The sequence below is a fragment of the Homarus americanus genome, unplaced genomic scaffold (genome assembly GCF_018991925.1).
Source record: "Homarus americanus isolate GMGI-L3 unplaced genomic scaffold, GMGI_Hamer_2.0 scaffold39675, whole genome shotgun sequence".
NCBI lineage: Eukaryota > Metazoa > Arthropoda > Malacostraca > Decapoda > Nephropidae > Homarus > Homarus americanus.
The window spans coordinates 4,141,342-4,162,127 of NW_024736071.1; the positions used below are offsets into that span (position 1 = coordinate 4,141,342).

Here is a 20,786-nt window from a genome sequence, read left to right on the forward strand (position 1 = left end):
CTCAGAATAGGCAAGCTGTACTCCAAGCTTTGTCAATAAATTTATTAAACTAAACTAAACTTGCCTTACCCTCCTCCCTTCAAAAAAGTGCATCGTCATTGTGACTATATGAACACATCCTCGTCACTGGGTTGAGAGGGGACGGGGGGAGGGGTGAACGAGGGGGGGGGAGAGGGGTGAACGAGGGGGGGGAGTGAGTGGGGTAGTAGTGAATGGGAGGCCATGTGTTAGAGAGAGGTGAGCGAGGGAGAGGTGAGTGGGGAGAGGCGACTGGGGAGAGAGGAGTTGCGGGGATTAATTTTGGAGAGGTGAATGAGAGAGAGGGAATTGGAAAGAGGTGAATAGGGGAAAGGGAATTGGGGGAGAGGTGAATGGAGGAGATGGGGTGGGGAGAGGAGTTGAGGGAGAGGGGTAAGGAAGAGGTGACAAGGGGAGACACGGATTAGGGGAGAATTTAATTGGTAGGATTTTATTTTATTTTTTTTTGCCGTAAACAGCGGCTTGTTTACTATACAGTACTTCTCAGATGTCAAGGCCTGGGAATTAGGGATTGAAATCGCTTACCAGACTAACCAGGTTCTTAATAAAGGAAAGTCAAGGACCATGGTTTTCTGAGGAATAGCAAACAACCGTTTGAGATTGACATCTCTTTACTATAAAAAATATAACAAAACTCTGACACAACTCAACAAACATCAAATAATTACGGGAGTCAAACAATTAATGCAGTCAACAGTTAATGGAGTTAATCAATTAAGGGAAGCAAACAATTAAAGGAATCAAACAATTAATGGGAGTCAGCAATTAATGGATTCAAACAATTAATTGGCGTCAACAATTGATAGAATCGAACAATAAAGGGGAGTCAGCAATTAATGGAATCAAACAACCATAGAATCAAACAATGAACAGATATTTCCTACGGCAGTGGCCTTGGGGGAAGGTTCTGGAACACGGTGATGCAAACTCAGGGTAGGGATGCGTCCATTCAACTCCACACTCGGCCGATTGTCTTGAAATGGCAGGAGAACACCGGGGCACAGACGGAATGAGATGAACTGACGGTCGTGGTATGTGGTAGTGGTAGATGACCAGAGAATTGACAGTCGATAGGTGAAGGTCTGGGGACACTGCCCACGAGTCCAGGACCTATGATGAGATCACAGCCAGAATTTGACGAACAGCGGGGTAGCTAGATAGTGACTGTATGGCGGCTGCGGTGAATCTTCCGGATGATCAACAGAACACGTAAAATGTGTAGCCACACACTCAAGAACTCCTTTCAAGACTTAGAAAAATATCATCTTTTAGGGGTAGGTCGAAGCATTGCTTTAATATTGGTGGCAAGATACCTGATATATTAAGAATATATCCAAATTTGTACACCTAGGTGTCCTAGCACAATAAGTCAACGCCATCATCAAGACCTGCATATATGTAAGAGGGCCTTAGTCAACCAGTGGCATCATCTTGCGGTATACCTATCTTGTTATTTGCGTCACTCATGTTTGACTCGAAATATCGTAAAATGGTGAACACTAGTTAACTGGTGCCCGTTTACACTTGTTTGTTAGTTTCTAATTCACCATAAAGTTCTTCCCTGAATACAGTTTTAAGGGTTCTGATCAATATTTGTCATGCAGTAAATGGCAACTCAGATCTACGCGCTAGTAGCGACATTGCTCAGCCACCCACTGTACCATTAACTGCTCACCGCCGGACACACACACTCACGTCTACCAAGAGCCTTCTCCAATATGTCTAATAACAGTAAGTGAAGAATGCATTTTTTGTATGTCTAGTTCTCTACAAAAGCGGACCACCATTATTATTAACATTAAATAATGGTGTATATTACACACAAATATATTTTTGTTTGCTAAACATAGTAAGAATCAATTCCCTTTAATACTGTTCAGGCTTCGTACAAGTGAACATGATGTTGCTATACAACAGTCTGTGTTTGGTGAATACATCAGGACTTAGTTTTCAGGTTTCAGATTTGCCCCAAACTTTGCGGGGGCTAGTTTATTAGGCACCCAACAGGGAAGCATGAGAAGTTCATGCTTGCCTTCTTTGACTAAAATGGGTGGGCGAGAGTACATGAGGGATATTAGTTTTTTTTTTTTAGTTTTGTGTTAGCAAGTTACATGTGGCGAAACAAAAAAAATAAGTGTATGTTATCTATATACATTTATTTGCTTATTCACTAAAATTATGTCCCGCAAAATTGTCAAGGTTAATACACCTCCCTCCACCCACAACCGGGCGCATCCTCCCATGTCACATCCCGTCCTCACCAAATATCCCTCCTGGTACTTGACAGTTTTATGGACCTACCACGCTTTGCTATAAACAGATGAACGATACAGGATTCCCTATATTTCATATGCGTTTGTTTTGTCTTCGCCTGTATATATACAGTACAGTACATGTCCGGGGAATGTTTTGTCATTCGTCATCTACCAAACAACCACAAAATGGGGTTCAATTTGGCGCAGTATCGGCTTGGTGATAAATTTTGATCTGTTAACATTTCTTCGATATCATCTAATTTATCTTTGTTGTGTTTTTAGATTACAACCAAAAGAGATAAATAAAAATGAATTATACTTACAACTGAAGAAATCTTTACGAAAAATTTTAATTTAAGTTTGTAAAATTTCTGTAAGACAGCAAAATTTATGGAAAATTTATATGGGTCAAAAAATTAATGTAAATGAAAGTAATTTCTCATAGAAATTATAGAAAGTATTGAGAGATTGATAACACAAATTCGCTTGATATTTGCAAATATTTACATTGTTGCGAATTTACATTTTGACTAATCCTTAAAACTTCTGATACAAATGCGTCTCTGACTCATTATTATCATTGCAATTAATATTATAATTAAACATTGTTTAGTGTGATAATTTTTTAGTTACCCATGAGGTTTGAAGCCTGGAGAAGCATCAAGTACGCTCAATTGTTTGTGGAATGTTATGTCACGTAAAATAACATCTGTAACACTTCTGAACAGTTTTCTTTGGGGATATATTATAAACATATTATTTTATTTATTGCTAAAACTCAAATACTTGTAATATAGAGACTATAAGCACTATGTCGATAGGATGTGTGTTTACTAAAGCCACGCCTCTTAGCACAAGGCCACATCTGTTAAGTCCGATGACACACATATCTTAGCTGATCATAGTTGATGTGTTTTGTGTGGGCCGCCATAAACAAACAAGTGGGTCTAGCTACAGTAAAGTTAGTATCTTCACTCTCTCTCTCTCTAGTCGTGAAATAGGTAAACATTGGTTTGGAAATAGAGTAATGGACGGGTGGAAAAAAAGTTACCAAATATCATCATTAACTCGAATACGCTGGATAGCTTCAAACATAGTTTGGATGGATATATGAGCAAGAGGGGTTGGGTGTAAATGGGACTGCCCAGTATGGGCCAATAAGCCCGCTGCAGTTTCCTCCATTCTTATTTGATTATCACTTGGGAGTGTATTTTTGTTTACTTAAGAACCTTGCTAGACTTACCACTTCCAATATTCTTTGGTCAATATAAGGGTGTCTATAAAGTACGTGTGCAGTTTAAAATGTTAATAACTTAAATTTATAGCAGATAAAAACAATCTGTAAAACGCAATAGAGATGCAATTTATTCAAATTTTAACAACTCTAATCTTAGGATTTTAATTTTGAACATATACACCACCATTACGGATAAAAAGTATAATACGATTTTGAAGCTAATCCATATAGTGTAGGGTTAACTATATATATATATATATATATATATATATATATATATATATATATATATATATATATATATATATATATATATATATATATATATATATATATATATATATATATATATGTAACCGGTCGGAATTTACTGGACTTTATTTTCTCACTTGACTTCGGGTTTATTAAAGATTAATAGATGGTAATGGCAGTGCAAGCGCCCCTTTGAGAAAAATCCCGAACCAGCACAAGAACACTTGAATCTACTAAACAAAATGAATTGTCCGTGACCCGTGGAAGGATAGCGTCTGTGACTGGGATGAATGAGACACACTGTAAAATTTAGACACTTATATTCCCTCCAACTCTACAAACACAATCAAATAATGGTACACCAATATGCGCACCTCTTAACTTGAACTTAAAACACTACTCTGGGGAATAAAAGTTATACATGATATAGAAATTATTAGAAACTCAGGCAACAATAAATTTGAAGTATTAAGAAATGTTGCTTGCGCACATGAAACAGGCCTTAAGGTTTTTCAACAAAATAATATCCAGCACTGAGAAAATGGTATTCAAAAATAAGAAATTAATAATTCCACCATGAATAGGCCTAAAGGGCACTCAATATAATTATGTTACACCAACAGATGCAGGCCTTAAGGGTTTTCAACAAAATAATATCAGTCACTGAGGAAATGGTATCAAAAAAATAGAAATTAAATACTCTACAATGAATAGGCCTTAAGGGCACTCAATATAATTATGTTACACCAACAGATGCACAATTCCTAACCTAACTTAAACACTACTCTGGGGAACAAAGGTTATACCTGAGATCGGAATTATGAAGAAAAACTAGATGCATTAAAAGAATCAAATCACAGTATCACTCTGGTTCCACTTAGCGACACAAACATTCAAAAAAAATACTATCAAAATTATTTAAGAAATATTAAGCTACACACGTTAAGATAGTATCAGTAACTGAGAAATGGTATTAACTACACCCAAATATAGTCACTATTATTGATATGTTACTGGGTCCACCAATACTCGTGAACCATGCTCCACCCAACTCAACATACACCCGTAATAAGGGAGATAAAATGTTCCTCTAGGCATCCCCTAGACTCATGGTCTCAGTGTGCGACCCCGTATCACTCAGCTGGCCTCACTTTACCCCCAGTACATCCATGAAACGGAAGGGAGTGAGCCAATCAGACCTTGTACAGTTGAGAGAAGCTTTAGCTTCCCGTTAGCAAGAGGGTTTCACTGAGCTGCTCGAGACATGTGGTGTTGTGAGCCGAGGTAGAGGAGGGCTGATGACCCCAACGATCGTCCCGTCGTCAGCTGGGCACCCAGACGGCTAGATTCCCTCAAGAGATCCTTTGATACCCCGCTAAACAGTGACAGGCCTACACTGATCGGTCCAATGGCGACAATCGCCACCCTCAATCATCAACGGCAGTCTCAAACGGCAGTCAATTTCTCGCGGTCATCACTCTCGCAGTCAATTTCTCGCAGTCAAACTCCGGTCAAGTGGGTTCTGACGGAAACCCTGAAATGAACTCACTGTTAGCTCTTGTTAACTTTACCACTGCCCTATCTAACCCTGTCTGAGATCGAATGAGACTTACTTGTTATACTGCAATAGTGCAACACAGGTGACTAGGCCACGTGACTATTTCTGTGGACGGACGCGCAGGGACGTCCTGTAGGTCCAATTGCTTTCACATGACTGAGGACCAGCCAGCGTCGCGTCTCTCCAAGGCGCTAGCTTAGGCCTACGTGACATATTTTCCGCCTAACTAATAACTCCTTGGGACACCCGTGACATTATTCAGACTGATAAACGATCTATAATAATTTCAAATTCAATAATAGTCCCTTAACTTCATGAATCACATCATTATTAATTCGGCAAATTACATTTAATATCACTTAGGCCTAGTTCCACAACCTCTCGCTATGTGCAGGGAGCGCTCTCTTCCCTCCGACGACCTTGAAAGCTCAGTATCGCCAATGGCGCGGTGTTTGAAATTACTCTGAAATTTCTGAATATTACAATCGACCCCCCTAAAAAAAGACAGCACTGTCCTCATGTGCTGAGAAAAACATGCATACGACCGCCCCTAAAAAAAATTTCTAAGAAAACTGCATCTTATCCCTTTAACATGCCAACGCAGCATTCCTGCCCTCTCCACTTCTCTCCTGCCAATATTTATATATATATATATATATATATATTTATATATATATATATATATATATATATATATATATATATATATATATATATATAATCACAGGAGAAGAAAACACGTGTTTTCTTCTTTCTCAGGTTATCAGCATATACCTAGATCACGCGCACCTACAGTGATTTTATATATATATATATATATATATATATATATATATATATATATATATATATATATATATATATATATATATATTGTTAAGCCGTCTATTAATTTACTTTAATATGCAAGGTTCTAAGCGTAACCAAACAAAAAAAGTGAATTAAATCAAAATGGAATAAAAAAAAAAAGTATACCTTTAAGAATTTAATGAAATTAAATAATAATAATAATATAGAGCCCCGTAGGCTGTCACAACAAATTGATTCACTATCGAAACCTTTAAGACACAAATGATACTAAATCGAAACTTCAACAGAACTGCTTTAAACATAAAAATAAAATAAAAACATTAGATTACGTTAACACTGCATAAACATATGAATAACTAACACTGAAATTAACTATCGTGAAACCACACTGAATTACTTAAATGTAACTAAGCAAACACTGATGGACACATAAAGAGACATAAATAGGTACTTGCATAGATACACCACAGTGGTGGGACAACACAAATAAAATAAGTATAAGTAACAGGTGACGGGTGTCACTCAAAAGAACGTGGACTGAATGACGATAGGACTGGACTGCCCTCCGTCTACTGGTGAGCACTATATATAGGGTCGTTTCCCGCCAATGCAACCAGCCGGTGAAACATGGGTCGTTTAACGATGCAGATGGTCGTTAGAGAAACAAAGAATGCTTGTTACAATACTAAATGAAGAAATAAGATGGGCTTGAACAAATAATAACAGTTAAAACCTTAACAGCACAGGGTAAGGTGACTAGATTATATTATAGTACATACAACACATCATTACAGGTAATAATATGGAACAACATGGACGCATGTTATATAACAAAAAAATAGAAATATACGACACGGTCGTAACACTTGCCCCCATAAAATAAAATTTTTGCTTGCACAAATTTTGATATGACATAAGTGTTCATTCTGTGGGTCTAGATAACAGATCGGCCAGCACATTGTCTGAACCCTTAACATGTGTAACATGTAATTTATAGTTCTGAAGGAACAAACTCCGGCGAATTAATCTCTGTTTTTTTAACTTGAATGTTTTGGAAACTGCAATGGTTTGTGATCTGTATAAATTTCAATAGGCCTACTTGGTAATAAATAATAACTGAAATGTTGCAAAGCTAGGATAATTGACAGCAATTCTTTTTTTCCACTGTTGCATAGCGGGTAAAAGGCTGGATTAAATTTTTTACTATAAAATGCAACTGGGTGGTTCACACTGTCATCATCCTCTTGCAACAGGGCAGAACCTGCAACAAGATCACTAGCATCACAGGCTAGCTTGAAAGACTTAGAAAAATTAGGGGATCTCAAAATAGGGTATGAGCATAATACATGTGTTTCAAGCTTAGAAAAGAATTCTGACACCTTGAAGTCCAACAAAAAATATTACCTTCTTCAACAAATCAGTAAGGGAATAACTGAGAAAATTACAAATATCTGGTAATAATCCACACAACCCAAAAATCTGCGGACTTGTCGTTTGTTACATGGAACAGGCATCTGAGAAATAGTGTCACACCTTGCTGTGGAGGAGCAAGTCTTCCCAACCCAATTACATATCCCAGATACAAAGTTGAGCAAAAACAAATTCTGACTTAGCAAAGTTTATAACAAGTCCTGCATTTCTAACTCGGTGAAGAGAGCGTCGAGCTGACATAAATGGTCTGACCAAGTGTCAGAAAAAATTACATCATCATCTAAATATACTACATGAGGCACCACAGACTTGTGACATCAGTCTTTGAAAGGTGGCAGGAGCATTAATCAATCTTAGAGAGGAACTTGGCGTTCCCGATTGCTTCGATGAAGTAGTCGACTCTTGGTAGAGGGAAGCTGTCCTTGCTGGTGACGGCGTTGACCTTGCGCAAGTCGATGCAGAATCGAAGAGTGCCGTCCTTCGGTATTAGAGTGACTGGTGAGCACCACTCGCTGGTCAGGAGCCTGCTTGATAGGCTTAGGAGAACCAACATCAACATAATGCACTACGGCAGTGGTACAGCCAGGCCTGTCTTGGAAGACAAGAGGATGTTGTTGGTTGGCGGCCAGCACATCAGCTCTCTAGTGTCGTTGTTGTTGTTGAGATTGTCGGACCGTAGTCCGACACGGGCCTTTGCCTATAGGCGGCCCGTTTGGTGGTTCCGGCTGGAGCTCCTGGAGCAGCCAGACCGGATTGGGATTGGAGGTGGTCCCACCTGCAGATTGGAAGGATACTGCAGGTTGCAAGTGTGAGCGAACCCCCGATCAGTGGACGCTTACCACCAACCCCCACTCTTGGACGTGGTCAGTTTCGGAGTGGCGCGCCCCCCGAACTGGGGTCCGCACTTGCTGGGAGAGGATACTTTCTAAGCTATCTGGGTGGTGGGTATCGTGTGATGACCCGGAGAAGGTGGTGAATGTGGTTTGTTTGGGCCTTTCGGGTTAGAGTGGCCGCTGGTGTTGTGTGTGCTTCTTGGGAGATTTGAGTTCTGTTTCGGAGGCTTTGTGTGACTTCGCAGTCGAGGAGATAGTGTTCAAGTGGGTTGGCTGCTGGCTCCTGACAGTAGGTGCATTCCATGACGTCATTTCCGATCATCTGCCAGGAGCACTTGTACCCTAGTCGTAGTCGATGAAGGCTAACTTGGGTTTGTCTTGGTGTTTTCTTGTCAGCGAAAGGTGGTTCCCCTTTTGTAGCCGCCAGGTACCATTTGGCTGATTGGAAACCAGCGTTGAATGCGTGAAGGAAGCTCTTTTTGATGTGGAGCTTGCTAGTCTTTCTGAGGTGATTCTTGATCTGTTGCACGCTAGCTGGAATTTGAATGTGTATGCTACTAGAACGTGTAGCTGCCTTGGCTGCTTCGTCTGCCACGTCGTTTCCTCCGATCCCTACATGACTGGGAACCCAGTGTAAGACGACTGGGCGGTTTTGTCTTTGGAATTCCTGTAGCTGTGCGAGGATCATGGTTATAATGTGGACGTTGTCTCTTGGTTGACTGTGTTGCAGCGCCTGCATGGCCGATTTCGAGTCCGTGTGAATTATGATGGACTTGTTGTGTTGTGTTGCAGCGTGTTGTAGGGCCTTTGAGATTGCTACCAGCTCGGTTTGTAGGGTGGAGCAGTCATTAGAAAGTCTCCATCGGAGGGTCTGTCCTTGGGTGTAGAAGGCCGCTCCGGATCTATGATGTTTTGGGTCCACCGAGCCCTCTGTGAAGTATGATGCTGCATCAGCCGGTGTCCCGGTGGCTATGGCTTCCAGAGTTATTTTTTTGAGGTCCTCCTTCTGGAGGTTGGCTTTACTATCGCCTAGGTCGGTAATTTTGAATGTGGCTGGTGGAGGGCTCCATGGTGGAGGAACTACGTAACCATTGTCTCGTGTGTCTTGGTTGTTCTTGACGAGTGTTTCTGCTTGCAGGTGTTGGATGACCTCGCTTGCCTCGTGCGACCAGGTGGCCCCTCGCACTCTGTGGTCGAGGTGGAGGGAGGCACTGATTCGAATTTTGGCAGCTGTGGGCTTATCTGATCTACAGATTATGGCGAGGAGACCGGCTGTCACCTGCTTGACTCGTACTGCCAGGGGTGGTAGTTCGGTTTCCATTTGCAAGTTGCAAATTCTGGTCCACATGGGTGCTCCGAGCATGGTCCTGAGAGCATTATTTTGGATGACTTCTAGCTTAGCTATTTGGTCTTCTCTCAGTCCAATGAGTGCTGGAGCACTGTAATCTACCAGCGATCCGATGGCGGCCGTGTAGTAGGCTTTGAGCACATGAAGGTTTGCTCCTGCGGTTGTGCTGGTGAGCTACCTCATTATATTGTGTCTGCTCTTCGTCCTGTGCCTGAGATACTCGAGTTGCGGCTTGAAAGTGAGTTTCTGGTCAAACCAGATTCCAAGACACTGGTGGGTGTTGGTCCAGACTACCGGGGTGTTTTGTATGGAGAGCATCTTGTTTGGTGTGTCTGTGCAGATGGCCATCGCTTTCGACTTGGCTGGATTTATCTTGAATCCAAGTCTGTTGCACTCCTCTTCTATAAGTTGGAGTGCGTGTTGCGTGTTGGCTAGTCTGTTTGATCCTCTTACTATAAGCTGTAAGTCGTCTGCATAGCATAGGAACTTGGCTGTTTGTCTGAGAGGAAGTTTGACAAGATTTTCCATCAGGACATTGAACAGCATTGGACTGAGGATGCCTCCTTGTGGGGTTCCGTTTTCATGGACCCTGTAGCTTGAGGTTGCTCCCTGAAAGCGTACTCTTGCTTCTCTCTGTGTGAGGTAGTTCTGGATCCACCCCAGCAACCTTCCTTTGACGCCTTTTTCTGCGAGCGTCGTTGTAATGGCCAGTGGATTTGCTAGTTCGAAGGCCTTCTCCAGGTCGAGGAAGACCACCAGAGCTGGTTTGTAGTCCACTGTGCTGAGTATCTCAGCGATGTTGTTACCTGTGCCGGTGTTCTCGGTGTAAGCAAAGATGTGAGGGTGTGGGCTGCCTACTTTCCACTTGAGTCGGTTGAGAGCCATTCTTTCTCCCGTCTTCGCTATGCAGCTGAGAAGGGAGATGGGCCTCGGTTTGTCTGGTTCTCTGGGCTTCGGAATGGGCTGTATATCTGCCTTCTTCCATTCCGGTGGGAGTCTTTGTGCTGTCCACGAAGCATTGATGACTTGTAGCAGAGCCTCGTGTCCGGCTGTAACAGCATGGGAAAGCATGGAGTAGGTTATCCTGTCGGCCCCTGGTGCTGTGTCCTTGCTTCGTTTTAGCGACTTCTGGAGTTCTTGCTGGTTGAAAGGTCTGTCGGTGTCATCTTCACTGTTGCAGGCCTCTTCGATCATCTGCAGTCTGACCTGTCGCAGACGCCGTTGTGTCTCCTCCGCCTGTCTCGGGAGGTTTTTCGTTGCTGCTCGGTCAGAGAACAGTTTTGCAAGTCTCTCGGCTTCCTCTTCTGGGTTGGGATGGGTTAGTGGTGGTGGTGGTGTTGCCTTCCCAGATGCCCTTCGGATCTGGGCCCACATCTTGCCAAGGTAGGTGTGCTCGTTCAGTTCGGAGCACCACTTGAGCCAGCTTACGTTTTTTATTTCTTCCTTCTCTTCCCTGGTATCCTTAACTATGACTTGCAGGAGATGTCTGTTTGTTTCCGTGGGATGTCTCCTGTAGTTTCTTCGGGCCATGTTCACTCTGTGGTTGAGTTCTTTCACCCTGGGACAGTAGTACCAGTAATCATTGTACTGTCTTGATGTGGGTTTTGTTTTTGGGATAGCCTCTTCTGCCGCTTGGTGAAACGCCTCGACCAATTGTTGGTGGAGGGCTGTCTCGTCCACGGGTGCTGCGCCGGCCGGCTGTGATTTTTCGCGCCACTTAGCCAGGTGTTTCTTAAAGAGTCCCCAGTCTGCCTTTTGGGTATTGTATCTCCATCTCGGCGGGGGTGGAGTGGGGAGTTTGTTCACCTTCAGTGTTGTTAGGGTGGCGAAGTGGTCGCTGGTCAGCGTGGGGTGTAGCTGCCAGGAGGCCGAAGGTTGTAGTGCACTGGAGACGAAGGTTAGATCTAGCCTTCCTCCCCTAGTGTGGGTGGGCTCTCCGGTGTTCAGGAGGCAGATCTCGGGTGTATCTTGAAAGGTGGTGTATAGGTGTAGGCCGTCTTCATTTGTGGGGCTTACCGAGCTTAGGAAGGGATGATGTGCGTTGAAATCCCCTCCTATGAGTGTGGCGTGGTCAGCGGCCGAAGCAAATAATTGAGTCGCCTCCAGGGAGCTCCTTGGGTTCTTGTAGATGTTGTGAACAGTTAATGCCCGTTCTTGGAGGGTTACTTTGACGGCCTGTGTCTCGATGTTTTCCCCACATGGAAATTGCTGCGTGACCTCGGCGGAGGGTATGCTTGACTTGACCAAGATCATACATCCTCTTGTTGACGCCTGCGTGAAATGCCTCCTGTATGTCTTGTAACCACTGAATTTGAAACAGTGGTGTTCTTGTAGAAGTCTCTTGTAGCAGTATGATGTCAAGCTTGCCCTTGGCTGCTGCTTCTTGTAGGAGGTGTTTCTTGTTTTTGATACCCTGAGCATTCCATGTAAGGATGTTCAGGGTGCTGATGTTTTCCACCACTGTTTCATCGCGGATTTCTGGTGGTCCTCGATGGAAATGTCCAAGTCCGATTCCAACTGGATCAGGTTCATATCTTCTTGTTCTGTGGTTTTTGCCTTCTGGGCCGTGGTTCGGTTCAGTGGAGTTGAAACGTCCAATTTATTTCTGGGAGTTGTCGGTATCTTGGGTTCTCTGGTGGCCTTCTTCGGTGTAGAGTGTACCTCGGCTGTCACTCGTGTGAGGACCGGCGTGGCTTCCTCCACTGAGGTGGCTGGAGATGTGGCGACTTGCCCGAGGACGCTTCCCATGAGTATTTGGAGCTGTGGGGGTTGGATCTTGTGACCCAGTAGTCCGGCTAGGCCCTCCGCAGACGAAACACCGGGGCACAGACGGTGGAGAGGAGCAACGGTAGTGGTTGATGTCCAGAGAATCGACAGTCGACAGGTGAAGGTCTGGGAAAACAGCCCACGAGTCCAGGACCTATGATGAGATCACAGCCAGAATTTGACGAACAGCAGAGTAGCTAGATAGTGACTGTATGGCGGCTGGGGTGAATCTGCCCGTGACGTAGGTAGCAGCGAACTTCCTCACCTCCGTCCAACCCCCCCAAGTGGGGGTCGCACCAGCAAACGAGAGTTAGCAGCGTTAACGAGCAGGAAGATCGTTTCCGCCCTGACAATGATAAATATTTTTACCGATAGAGAGAAAGAGAGAAGTAGGTAAACAGAGAGCTAGCCAGGGTATAACCACCTTCAATACAACAAGATAAGTATGTGGACACATGACTGGGCTGCAAGTTCATGCTGGGTCTATGGATCCTCTAGTAAAGAATAACATGTTTTATTCGTATTTTTATTACAATCTAGTTACTATTTAAATACTTCTAAACTAATTTCATGTTATTATATATATTTTTTCTGTTTAACAGATGAAACTCAACTGGCAAAGAACATTAAGCCTCAGAGTCTGGTGACGGAGGCTGATGTGAAGGTTGCGCTTAAAGCGGATAAGGGTCCCGACGCACAACTTAGTTCATGGACAGTCGAGGACTTCACCAAACAGGGTGACAACTACGCTTGTGTTGTCAGCAGTGTAAGGGTCAAGTTTTCCTGTCAGGGACATAATTCCGAAGTGGTTTATGTAGTGAAGCTAAACCCCTGCAGGCCCATGGCATTTTGGGTGGATGTTACCGAGTTGTTCTTTTTAAAGGAGTCCAAATTCTACACGACTTTGGTGCCAGAGTTAAACTCAGCACTGACAACTAATGGACAAGAGCGACTGAGAGTACCGCGATGTTTCCACTGCGTCATGGAAAGTGGTCGAGAAGTTATATACTTGGAAGATCTTCGGCCTTTAGGATTCAAGATGTTTGATCGTAGGAAGGGCCTGGACGTTCCACACGCTGTACTTATATTACAAGAACTGGGCAGACTCCACGCCTCATCACTTGTGTTACAGGCCAAATCACCTGGAGAAGACATCATTCAACGTCATAACTACCTGTTAAAAGAGTGGACAACCCTTACTGATTCCACGGTTCATCTTTTTGAGGAGTGCTTAAGAACTGCAAGAGATATGTTGTTGAAATTTAAGGGATATGAAAGAGCGATAATTTGGATAGAAAGCTTAAAACCAAAGATAATAGAGATCCTGAAAGAACAGCTAGGGAGTAGCAAATACAACGTTGTCTGCCATGGTGACTGCTGGAACAATAACGTGCTCTTCAGGTAGGTCCGAGCGGATTCATCTTGCAGTAATGACAGTTAAACAGACACTACTCCAGTAACATATAGATTCGTGTTTCCTTTTAAGTTATTACCTTTTCTTTACACGTAAGTCTGTAAAATATTATCCCAATATTCATCTACAGTATTATCTTGTTTATCGCTGGTAACGCCTCTCTTCCCCTAAAGAAATATATCAAAATCCCAGCTCATATATATTTTCAGACATATTCGTAAAATCTGGAGAAATTATCTTAAAAATATTTTACCGTATTTCATTCATATTCAAGTAGATCTTGACTTTTAGAGTGTAAATATAAACTGTGAAGGGGATTTTTTGTATTTATCTCTTTTAATTATATTTCTATAATCAATTGCTATTATTTCTTTTCAGTTAATATTCGTTTTATCCCAATAGGTATTTCGGATTTTGTTACCATTACCACAAGGATTCTTTCTTCGTTTGGAATCGATTTTCTTCTTTGGTTAGGTTAGGTTAAGTCCCCTGGTTAATATTCGTTTTCATCCCAATAGGAATAAAAACGATTTTCTACCTTCTTTTCATTTCTTACTTATACTCTCTTGAACTGAATTCTCATTTGTCATGTAACATATATTTACCTATGTTCTATACATGACTCGTCCATCCGCTGTTGGAGGAAGTCATTGTTGTTATTATATTAGTTAAGGGAACTAAAAGAATTATCTACGTTTCTTAATGATTTTAAAAGTAAAAAAACGTGACATGAGGCTACATATGTCTTATCCCTATTTTCTAACTAAATACCGTGGGGAAGCGTCAGTTATACCCCTACGATTACAGACACCCATAAATAACTCCAATGCGCACCTAACCGCTACTCGTTCCCCCTTGGGTTATTGTCTACACCCGACATCCACTTTAAGCCAACTACACTTTAAGCCAACTGACTGCACTCGCGTAACATTTTCTTTGTAGCTGTAAGGAGTGTGTTCTGACTATTCAAACACAACATGTTTTTAAGGATTCTTTTAGACACTTTTCCCACTAAGTAATGGAGTAAGACCCCCCCTCCCTCTACCCCCGCCCTCCTCAATGCCATTCCCAGTAGGGCATCTGTTTCTGAGGGCTGTTGGGCTAACGAATTTGCGTAATTTCCCAGCTAACAGGTTTACATAGGATCAAGTTTCCTATAGCCCATAACGGTTGGGGCATCGTGGGTGGTTATGGGCGAATGAGAATTGGCGAGTGGAAGCCCCTTTTAGAAACTCTCCTCCTTTAGTTGATAATCTTTCTTCCCTTTCTCTTCGCTGTAATGTTTCTTCACACTCTCTCTCTTTTACAGGTACTTTAACGGGCAATGTTTGGTGGATTTGGCATCCTGTTTACCGCCGGCAAGACCGTGGGCTCGTACACTCGTCTTGCCCGCGGTGCCCACCATTTCTCTGTGGCTGTTGGTCACACTAGAATAACCCATTATAGTACATCCGTCTCTCCTCACACAGCCAAACAGTGGAATGCTCTTCCTTCTTCTGTGTTTCCATACTCATACAATCTCTCATTTCAAAAAGCTGGTTTTTCGTCATCTTCGTGGTGTAGATTAATATGATCTTTTTCTCTTCTATTTCTATTATTAATTTTTATTTACTCTTATATTTTCGCCGCCCAGGCCCCGTTGTGGGTCGATGGCCTGTGCCCAGGTGGGCTATTCTCCATAAAAAAAAGATAAAATATAGGTAAGACCGCTTAGAGATGACACAAAACTCTTAAGATGACTGAAGTATCATTTTTTCACAGGTACAATGAGGAAGGTGTCCCCGTGGAAGTGATGTTGCTCGACCTCCAGGTAGTCCGCTGGGCCTCGCCAGCCACCGATCTCAACTACCTATTGTACACCAGCCTCACTGGAGAAGTCAGGAAACCCAATTTAGACTCCTTTCTGGCTTCCTACAATAGCTCCTTCACTAAGGTCATGGAGGCTGCTCACTTGGACATGCCCTTTACAGACAGTCAGATCTACCACGATTTCAGAGACAAGAACTTGATTGGTGCCCTATTTGCTATAATGATAGTGCAGTTCATTCTTTTTGAACCGGAGGATATACCAGACATGTCAGGGGCTAAGAATGAAAGTTTCGAGCAACTCATGAATGAATTTAAGGTAAAATCTATTGAGCTGCTGGACACAAACCCTCTAATGCAGCCCAGGTTTTTGTCTGTGTTTGATGAAATGATGGAAGTGGGTCTTATTCCCTAAACGAGTTCACTGTGACCAAAAAAATAGTATTCACACTTGAAATTCAATCAATATGTATAATATGGTCTTGTTGCGGTAAGTCTCAAAATATTCTTAAATTTATGAACTTTTCTAGATTGAGTAGAATAAGAGGAATTTTTAGCCCTTATAAAACAACGATCAACAAACAATGAAGGGTACCCAAGTTTTTGTGCAATGGAAATGAATGAGTTGCAGTTCTTCTTCAAAAAATTCAGGGTCACAAAAACGCAAACATCTCAAAAACATAGCAGAAAAAAATGACATATTGGTAGACTCATGGTGACTCGATATAAAATGTATGAAGCTACCTTATCGCAATGAATTTGTCCGGTTAGTTCAGTCCCTTAAATTACTAAACATTAATGTTGTTTTTTAGTATGACTCAACTATTACTAATATATATTAATTAAGAATAGCCCAACCTTCTATGTAAATGAAAGTGTTTACTGTACTCCATGTAGCAATTGTAATGGAAATTATGTAGGTCAGGCTGGGAAAGCATTGCAACTCAGAATTAAGCAGCACAAGTACAATATTAGAACAGCATCTGAATGCAGTGCACTGTTCGTTCATTAGGAACAATAATCACCCCATAGATTGGGAAAACAGTTTAGAAGTGTATATATCATCATGTGTCACAGAAAGACTTCTAGTTGAAACAAGTTTGATTAGAGAAATGTATTCTTTAAACCTTAGTGATGGTCAGGACAAAACTGATAATATGTTACACAAATTTATTTGTCAGTGGCCCAAGGTTAAAAATGCTGTGAAAGCCTTTGAGGTAGATGTAGGATAGATGATTAGTGGGTCCCATATTTTTTACAATACAGAGACAACTGCGATTACAACATGTTCCTTTTTTAAAATAACCTAATGAATGCTAACTGGGATCTTGTCTATGACTCCGACAACCCAAACGTGAGCTGATGCAACTTCTCTTGCATCTTCAATGCTTGCTTTGATAAATGCTTCCCGCTCAAGACTAAGTCAGTGAAAACTGTATCCATTTCCAAACCCTATATCACAAGCGAAATTAAGTTAATGATAAAAACTAACACAAACTCCAAAGGAAATTTGCAATAAGACCCATAACTTTCGGTGATGCTTACCGAAGTATCAGAAATAGAGTAACTCGAGCAGTTAGAAATGCCAGACGTAGCTATTATACAAATAAGCTCCAGTCAGCATCAGGCGACAGTAAGAAAACCTGGAATGTCATAAATTCTATTCAGAACAGGAACACTCAGCCTTGGGCCCCCCATTCTGCTTTTATGATAAATGATTCAGCCTACCTGCAAAAAAAAAAGACAGCAAAAAGAGCTGTTCTTATCCCCTGTCACAGCAGATGAATAACTGGTCATCATAGTTCAAGCTTCAATCTCAGCAATGCAGAACTTTTGAAAAGGAACTTGTATTTCCCTTGCCTTGACAGAATGATCAATGAGCTTGACCAACGATTTACTGGTGTGGGAGCTGATCTCATGAAAGGTATCCAGGCTTGTCACCCATCCTCTGCGACTTTCCTCTCTGAAGAGTTATTAATAAAAGTTGTATTCACTACAAAATCCAGCTGAAATCAGAGGAAATACTGGTTGCTAAAAATTTTTAAGCCAGAGGGAAAGAGACAGGTGCCGTTACTGACATGCTCAGAGTATACAGGTTACTCGGTTCTAATATGTTTCCAACTCTGAAAGCCATCTTTCAAGTGGCACTTACCATTCCTGTCAGCAGCTGCAACTGTGAGCGATCCTTCAGTGCCTTGAGGCGTCATTGAACATAATGAAGTCATCAACAGATTTGACACTCAAATCAAGGAGATATAGACTGATGCTCCCCCCTCCAAAAAACTAAAGGTGACCCCGGTGTGGTAAACAGTAATTAAGTTAGTGAAGGGATGTCAGTTTTACTTTTGCAACATTTAATGCATTAACTAATATCAACACCCAAGCAGCATGCGCACATGTCTCATCACACACAAACACAGGCACTCCAACAGAACAATAACAATCCACAAGCATTGATCACCATATACACAAGTTACACACACTTGACATGCTGGCCTACTACTTCCATTATACATATCCCAGGAATTGCCTAAAAAATAAATTTAATAAATATTTTTCCTGTATTTTAGACATTTTGGTTTCTTCTTTTAACTGCCTTTAGATGGCAGGAAATGTTGTCACAGACAGTCTAAATTAGAAAAAATCCAGGAGGAGCATGCCCCCGGACCCCCCAAAAAATCGCAATGCTCCAAATGTCCTAAAGGTCCAACAACAGCCCTGGACAATACAGCTTGGAGGATTCTGATATCGTTGCCACCAAAATACACTTTGCATTATGTCATGATTATCTAATAATACTGTAACCCATCATGGCAAATAATGTAAAACTTCATTGAGTAACTTGTCTCGTGAATTTATTAACAAAACAATGACATCCTTCCCTTGTCCTTATTGAGAAATGGAACTCCTGTATCAGAGTTCGATTGTTGAACTGCGAGGGCACTTTTTTTTGTGTGTAGGGGGGAGGAGGGAAGGCGATGGCTGGACAGCGAACCCGTCATCCGGTAAGGAAGGGCGGACTTTACACCACCCACCTTGACTCTTGTGAGAACCTTCGTCGTGGGACTGTGCCTGACATGTTTTTGTTATGATTTTATGTATACGGCAATATTAAAATTAAGTCAGAAGAAGATATAGAAGACAGTTTTCTTTTCATAACACAATAAAGAGAATACAATTCTAAACATTAAGATCTTAATGAAAACAAGTTGTTCTGAGACAGACCTGAGAATGTGTGAAGCAATAGGTAAATGTTAAAAAAGGTCACCGACAACCTGAAAGCAGTGTAGGCAGCTGTTGTGCTGAGAAATGTATGTCTGATAGTCTGATAATACTTTATAAAATAGCATAAAAAGACATAATGAAACAAAGAATAACACGTACACATAGTATTGAAAAGAAGAGAATATAGAAGAAGAGCGAGAGAAAAGAGAGAGGGGAAGAGGGATTGATATTGATTAAAAAAATAATAATTATGAGGAAGGGAATGACGCAACTGAACCTTGTCCCTGGAAATAAAAAGAAAAATATTAACATCTTGTAGGGAAGATTAAGTTCCTTAGACATGAGAAACAACCAGTGTAAACATGATATTAGAAACTCGACAAAGAGACAGGCTAACTTGCCAGTCTGCCTCTAACCATGACAGGAGAAGGTGGCCTGAACATATACATTACATATCAGATTTACACTTAAATCTTGTGACGAATCAAAATATCATATCCTTTTATGTGTAAACACCTGCCTTGGGTGACGATAGCAGCATCTTTAATGACCAAGGCCTGTGTAAGCTGCTGAGATTAGACAATATAGTACTCTAATCTTGCCATTAAAATTGTTAAACTTACTAAGATGGGAATAAACATTGCACGGCTGTAGCAATGGGACTCACACACTGGTCGGAACGTCCCAGGATGTCGGCAATTAAACCAATATGAGTTTCAATACCTAACCTCCTTTTCTCCCTCTACCTTTCTCTGTTTTATTGCTCATCTTTCTTTTTCTCTTTCTATCTCTCTTTCTCTGTAGTCTGCGCTATCATCATGAATGGCATATTTTCATGGTTACTCAAAACTGTTGTTGTGGAGGCGACAGAGAAAAGTGTCTTATATAAAGATGTCAGTTATGAAGGATGGATGTAAGAGACTATGTAGTGTAGATGAGAAAGAATTATATATTGGAGAATGGAGCCTTATGGTGGAGTGTTTAGCTAAAGTTTAATTGAAGCTATGTTATGGGGTATGCCTTGAGCTCCCGGGAGATAAAGGAGGTACCTCTGTCTGAGTGGATAAAGTTGAGCATTCCACAAAGGCTAAATACTGTTTCAAGGCATTTGATCACAGTCGTGGAGTGCATGTTAGGGCATGGGAATGTAAAAGGGAAGCGTGAGTACTCACCAACGGCTGTAAACATATAAGGATTACGGGTCGCTGATGGTAGAGGCCCCTTGAAATCAATGCTGAGCCGCTCCATAGGTTGAGTAGCTTTGATGAGTGTCCCTTCCGATGGACGGTAGAACTGGGGCTTCAATTCTGAGCAGACTTTGTAAGATGCACCTGTTATTTTTACATCCTCTGTTGAGTATGGGAGGTTTCTTCATCTCACAATGTGTAGTAGCCGAGTTACTCCAGGATGGCAGAGTCCATTATGGATTTCAGTGAGAGAAGATGAAGGAAATGTTGAACAGCAAAATGCTCTGGTCAGCGTATCAGGAGCCACATTTTTCTTTCCTGGGCGATACCGTATGGTGTAGCTGAAGGATGCTAGCTCCAACCTCCATTCTTGCATTTTATTATTCGTTATTTTAGTTCGCCTTCTGCTGTCCAGCATAAATTCTACAGAGCGTTGGTCAATGATGAGCACAAAATGACGCCTGGCTAGGAAATGGCTCCATGTACGCACTGCCTCAAAAATGGCAGTAGCCTCTTTCTCTACAGCTGGGTAATGTAGCTCACTACCCTGCAAAGTCCTGGACATGAATGCAACAGGACGGCCACCTTGGTTCAAGACTGCTGAAATAGCTACTTCTGAGGCATC

General features: G+C 41.8%; 1 protein-coding gene across 1 annotated transcript; it reads left to right on the plus strand.

The window, feature by feature from the left end:
* Window positions 1-1,675: 1,675 nt before the first annotated feature.
* LOC121871739 lies at window positions 1,676-16,703 on the plus strand. Its single transcript, XM_042374153.1, has 3 exons — window positions 1,676-1,770; window positions 13,132-13,930; window positions 15,705-16,703. The coding sequence occupies exons 1-3, from the start codon at window positions 1,758-1,760 to the stop codon at window positions 16,162-16,164; spliced, it is 1,272 nt and encodes a 423-aa protein (XP_042230087.1). The 5' UTR covers window positions 1,676-1,757; the 3' UTR covers window positions 16,165-16,703.
* Window positions 16,704-20,786: the final 4,083 nt, after the last annotated feature.